This window comes from Chiloscyllium plagiosum, chromosome 37 (genome assembly GCF_004010195.1).
Source record: "Chiloscyllium plagiosum isolate BGI_BamShark_2017 chromosome 37, ASM401019v2, whole genome shotgun sequence".
Taxonomy (NCBI): domain Eukaryota; kingdom Metazoa; phylum Chordata; class Chondrichthyes; order Orectolobiformes; family Hemiscylliidae; genus Chiloscyllium; species Chiloscyllium plagiosum.
The window spans coordinates 25,075,442-25,081,441 of record NC_057746.1 but is presented as its reverse complement, the minus strand read 5'-3'; the positions used below and the strand labels follow the sequence as shown (position 1 = coordinate 25,081,441).

General features: G+C 47.0%; 1 protein-coding gene across 1 annotated transcript in view; it reads left to right on the top strand.

The window, feature by feature from the left end:
• LOC122541389 (ras/Rap GTPase-activating protein SynGAP-like) overlaps nucleotides 1-6,000 on the top strand; it is a 516,506-nt gene that overhangs the window by 3,916 nt on the left and 506,590 nt on the right. Inside the window, exon 2 of the mRNA XM_043678125.1 lies at nucleotides 3,802-3,907. Coding sequence (XP_043534060.1) covers nucleotides 3,802-3,907 — 106 coding nt within the window. The remainder of the gene's footprint in view (nucleotides 1-3,801; nucleotides 3,908-6,000) is intronic.

Genomic DNA, 6,000 nt, shown 5'->3' with positions numbered 1-6,000 from the left:
TGTCTTCTTCCAGCCAGCCAATTCCTAATCCAAACCTCCAACTCACCCTCAATGCCATACCTCCGTATTTTTTGCAGTAGCCTACCATGGGGAACCTTATCTAACGCCTTACTAAAATCCATATACACCACATCTACCACTTTACCCTCATCTACCTCCTTAGTCACCTTCTCAAAGAATTCAATAAGGTTTGTGAGGCATGACCTGCCCTTCACAAAACCATGCTGACTATCCTTGATCACATTATTCCTATCCAGATGCGGAGTAGGTGTCACAGCATCTGTGGAGAGGGAAACAATGGGTTGACTCTCCTTCAGTTCTGCAGGCCACTGAGGTCTGAGATGAGGGGAAATGTCTTCACTCAGAGGGTGGGAATACATGCTCATTTTCTCGATAATGATGGTGAGATTTGGTTGTGGTAAATAATTCAGCACAATGCTCGGTTCTAATAACAGTGAGACATGAAGAAATATTGGAGGAGAAGGTAACCTCTGGACTAAGGGGTGATGGTTCCTTTAGCCGGCTTGGTAACATGGCCTGGGTCAATCTGATTGACACAGATCGATGCTTTCCCAGTTGGTAAGGAATTGAGATGGTGAGGAGGTGGGCTTGATGCAAGGGAAAGTGGTTAGGCCTCTCGCACCAAATGAAATCTTTTCATCATTAAAGCAATCAGTGATTAGAGTACGTGCATGCTTTTGTCTTAACCTGCACCCAATCCATCACTCATTGCCTTTGCCTTGTGATTTACGTTGGATGCCAATCCAGTCTTGACTTTAACATTCTCCTTTTTTTCTTCTAATTGGCCTCATCCTAGCCTCTAATCACTGATCTCACGCCCTCTCCTTCTGCAACTACCATCACCCAACAGCCCTGTTCTGTTTCAAAACCCTTGGAGATCTCTGATCTCCTCCACATCTGGCCTTAGCTTGTGGCTGAGTCAGAAGCCTGTGGGTTCAAGCCTCCCTCCAGGGGACCCTAATGCAATGCTGAGAGAGTGCTCCACTGTCAGGAGTGCTGACGTTCAGTTGAGACTTTACACTGCAAGGCTCTATCTCCCATCTCACAGCTGAGCGTGAAAGACCCCAGGGATTTTCTCCTGCAGAAGGGAGGTTCTGGCCAATATTCCCTACTCAATCTAAGTCTTTTTTGTTGTTTCAGGGAGGGTGCTTTGTGGATTTGTATTGCTGCACCTGACAGCAATTCAGAAAGTGCCCAACTGGTTGTGAAGTAGATTGGAGGATCCTGAATGGTACTGCATAGATTCACCTCTTCTCTGAAGGCTCATTGTCAGATTTTGTTTGAGAATGTTTCTGTGTAATGCTATGGGGATTTTTCTTTTCCCGTACTCTCATGGCTCTGTGTAAATGCAGATTGCAGAAGCCCTGGCCCTTTACCTCAGTCCTTAATGAGAAGAGCCATGCAGTTGCCAGTTTGTCACCGGGGTGGCGCTCTGAGCACATGTGGTGGGCGAGAGTGGGAGGAAAGGGAGCCGCCAATCAGATGGTGTTGCCACGGAGTCTCCTGGGAAACCGAATCCTCATTATTTTCTCCCACTCTTTCTCCCTGTCTTTTTCCATCTCTTTCTCTCCATTTATCTGTCTCTCTTTCACTCTACCATTTTTTTTCTCTCCCTCTTTCTCTCTCCCGGTCTCTCTCACACACACACACACTTTCTCTCTTTCTTCCTCTCTCGCTGTCTGTTTCCCGTTTCTGACTCTACCTTTCTCACTCCCCTTCTTTTGTTTTCTCTCTTTCTCTATCTACCTGTCACTCTTTCTTTCCCTTTCTCTGCCTCTCTCCTTTTCTCCCTCTCCTTCCCTCTATCTCCCTCTCCTTCCCCCTCTCTTTCTCTTTACATTCCTACTTTTCTTTCGGTCTCTTCCTTCTTCTCTTTCTGCCTTTCTTCGTCTCTCCTGGAGTGGCACCTGTCAGGTCCATGTGAATTCTTGCTGTCTATTACCAATTCTTCCCCCCACCGGTCGCTGCCATGACTCTTGCCCAGGGTGTGCACCTAGTATGCTTCCTAGGTCACACTCAGCACTGAGACACACTGAGAGCCCTCTCCTCCAACATGCTTTTAAAGAACAAACAGGTGATCCAATCATCCATGTGGGAGCTTGCTGTGCCCAATTCAGCCCCTTATTTCCCCACCCTAAAACGAAATTACATTACGACATATTAAAAAATGTAACGAGAAATGGGCGTAAAACACTTGGAACATCCTGAGGTTGTGAAGGACGTAATGTCAATGAATGGCTTTTATTTCAGAAACAGAAAGGGGGAACAGCACTCGGGGGGGGGGGGGGGGGGGGGGTCTTAACAGACGTGTGACAGAATCCTGGATCAATTTTCAAATCCGTTTCTCCCTTCACCACAGGGTGTGTTGACTGAAGCTCGGTCACAGACACCATCATCAACTAGAGCTTGCATCTACATAGCTCCTTTCCCATACAAAAAACAAGCAATCAAAGCTAGTGGCAGGAATCAGAAAAATAATTAATACGGAGTCACACTGAGTGATGTACTTTAGCTAAAGTTTGCAGGAAGGATGTTCCCGATGACTGGGTAATCCAGAACCTGGTTGGGGGGGGGGGGGGGTCACAGGCTTAAGATGCGGAGTAGGTCTCACAGCATCTGTGGAGAGAGAAACAGTGGTATGACTCTCTTTCAGTTCTGGCAGGCCACTGAAGACTGAGATGTCTCCACTCAGAGGGTGGGGAGCCTGTGGAATTCTCTGCCACAGAAATCAGTTGTGGCCAAAACATTGATTGTTTTCACAAAGGAGTTAGATATATTCTAAGGGCTAAGGGGATCAAGAGGTATGGAGGAGAAAGTGGGAACAGGGGACTGAGTTGGACGATCAGCCATGATCATACTGAATGGTGGAGCAGGCTTGAAGGGCCGAATGGCTTACCCGTGCTTCAATTTTCTGTGTCCCTGTGCTCAAGGGAACCAGTTTAAAAGAGTGAATTTGAAGTGGAGACAGAGAGAGAAAGAGAGAGAGAGAGAGAAAGAGGTGGGAAGATTAACAGAGAGAATTCCATGGTTTTGAACCGTGGCTACCACTGGGTGAGGGGCGATTGGGAGCAATGGGAGGCTTGAGATGCTGGAATAGGAGGAGCACAGAAGTCTCAGCGCGTTAGAGACTTGGAGGAGGTTGCACCGATAGACAACTGACACAACCACTTGAGGAGCACAAGGAATTGAAGAAGGGTGAAAGATAGGGAGAGACATTTATTAAATCCAACAATCTGCAGCCATTCCACAGCTTGTCACAGCTGTCACTATACCTTACTGTCACACTGACTGCCATGAATCTCTCAGCAATCTGGTCATTATTGACCTTCCATTCATCTCTCGCTGTGTCCATAATAAATGAGATTGATGAATTGGTTAGAAGCAAATCGAAACAATCGTCACGGTAATTTATAGCTAGACCTCACAGATTGATTGTGTTCATTCAATTATTCACTGTTTATACCCCAGCAGAGAGAGCTTCACTAACCCCCTGTGCTGTCCCTGTCCTGGGAGTATTTGATGGGGACAGTGTAGAGAAAGCTTTTCTCTGTAGACAGTATAACCGTACACTGTCTCTGTCCTGGGAGTGTTTAATGGGGACATTCTGGATAAAGCTTTATTCTCTATCTAACCCCAGGCTGTCCCTCTCTTGGAATGTTTGATGGTGACAGTGCACAGGAAGTTTTATTCTGTATTATATAATATGCCCCTTTGAAACTGCTGTATGTACCAATGGTTTGATTTGTGTTTGCTTTTCCTGACCTTCCGTCTGGTTTGCAGGTTCACCCTTTACTGCTTCGGGAGCGAAGGCACGAGCCTTCCTCAAGGACTAAGCTGCTGCGTCGGACGGTCAGCGTTCCGGTGGAAGGGAGGCACGCTGATCACGGTAAGATGTTCACCTGGGAGCACTCAGCCGGCTGCCCCCCCCGCTCTCTCTCTCTCTCTCATGCTTGCTTCTCCTGGCCTCCCAGTACAGGTGAATCTCTGTCTGCCTTGGTGGTTGAGAGGTGCTGGAACGTAGATCAGGGGATGGTAGCTGGGGGGTGGTGGTGGGTGGGGTGGTAGTGGTGGGATGGGTGGGGGAGTGGGGTTTGCTCTTTGATGTTCTTGACACGGCAACACTGCCTTAACAGGCAACATCAGCGGCAACTTCTGTACCATATTGACTTGGTTAGTGAAATCTGGAATTAGCATCCATCCACACTCAAGACAGAGCAGCTGGACACCACTCTTACATGCCTCATACACCTTTGAAGCTGGGAGTTGGTGGGGGATGAATGGTCAGCACTGGTCAGCGCTGGCTAAATGCCATGCTTACCTTTCCACAGGTCCTGTAATACGCCCTCATGATACAAAGTAATTCCCTTGACCAGCTTCCCCATATGCTAATCCGGCTTCCCAATAGCACAGTCCAGGAACGTTACGTTAATCTTTGCCAGGGACTGATGAATGTCTTTGGGGCTCATGATATTGTCTGTCTATGTTGCCTCACCCTCACCTATGCCCCCAGCAGCAAAAATCAAATGGGATATTCTATTGTTCTTCTGGATGTGGAGTGATTCCTGTTTCTCCTGCAACCTGACTGAAATTACATTTTATATCCTCAAAGTATGGTCCCATCTTGGTTTCAGCTATGTTTCACGTGTGCTCGCCTGTCTGGCTCTCCTGAATCTCAATCACTCAGACGTTTTGGTTGAAGCTGTCACCCGGTATCAGTGCCTCATTGGAAATTTGTTCTGAAGCGTACTGTCCAAGGAGCTTTGGCGAGTTGCTGCAGTGTACCTTGTGGATCAGTGCTTGGTGCTGCCACCGTGTGCTGGTAGTGGAGGGGGGTGAATGCCAAGCTGGGGGAAGTGCAGTGTCAATCAAATGGGCACTTTATCCTGGATGACTGTGTTAATGCAGATGTCGTGGTCAGCTGTCCTCCCTGTGATTTACTCAGAAGTGCTAAATATTCATGTTTCAATAAGTCCAGATACTCAAATTTGTGTTCAGCATAGAGGGGATTAGAATTTCTACTTGAAAGGTCTGACTGTGAGTTAAATATTGCTGATCGACTGCCTGCTAGAAATACTGCTGGGATTTTAATTCTGCAATGCACCAGGAGCAAGGTAAAATTCTAACCGCAGTGGATTATGGTGTAAATTTAATATTTCTCACCTTGCTTTCCATATTCCTCTTTGGTCTCACCTCCTCCTCCCTGTCTGAATGATCTCTAGCCCTACAGTCCTCTGAGTTCGCTGCTCTCCTTCGATACTGGCTTCTCAAGCATCCTTGATTTAATCACTCCAGTCTGTGACTGCGCTTTCAGATACCTCGGTCCCAAGTTCTGGAATTCCTTCCCTCCACCTCTCTGCCTCATTTTTCGCCTGTGAGATGCTCCTTTAACAAGGCTTTTGGTCACCTGTTTCAATATCTTCCTCTGTGGCATTGACCTAAGTTTGGCCCAATAACCACTTTGTGAATCATCCTGGAAAATGTCTGGTATGTTAAAGGCACTACATCAGTGCCAGATATTATTATAAATGGAGAGAGACTCACTGGGGCCGTGTTAATCAGGAAAACAGGGAGAGATAGTAAGAGGATATTAGGTTTGGAAAGCTGCCTCCTGAATTTGGCCTCACAAATGAAATCATTTTGTCCACTTCCTCACTATCCCTCCCCCAAAATTGTCCAAAGTTTAGGCCCCATGTAGAGTTTTATCATGGAGATGATACGTTCAAATCATTCAGGTATTCTCCTGACCAGCTTCCCAATCCCCCACCCCTCGCCCTCACCCCATCCTCACCTCGCAGAATCACGGAAGTGTTACCAGGTTGACTTTAATGGAGACCCTTCAGCCCATCATGCCTGCACCAGCTCCTCCATCGAGCACCATTACCTATTGGCAGTCTTGTGCCCTTTCCCCAAAATCTTGCACATTTTTAAAAATCCAAAGAATAGTTTCATGCCCTCTTGAATGCCTCAATTGAAAGTGCC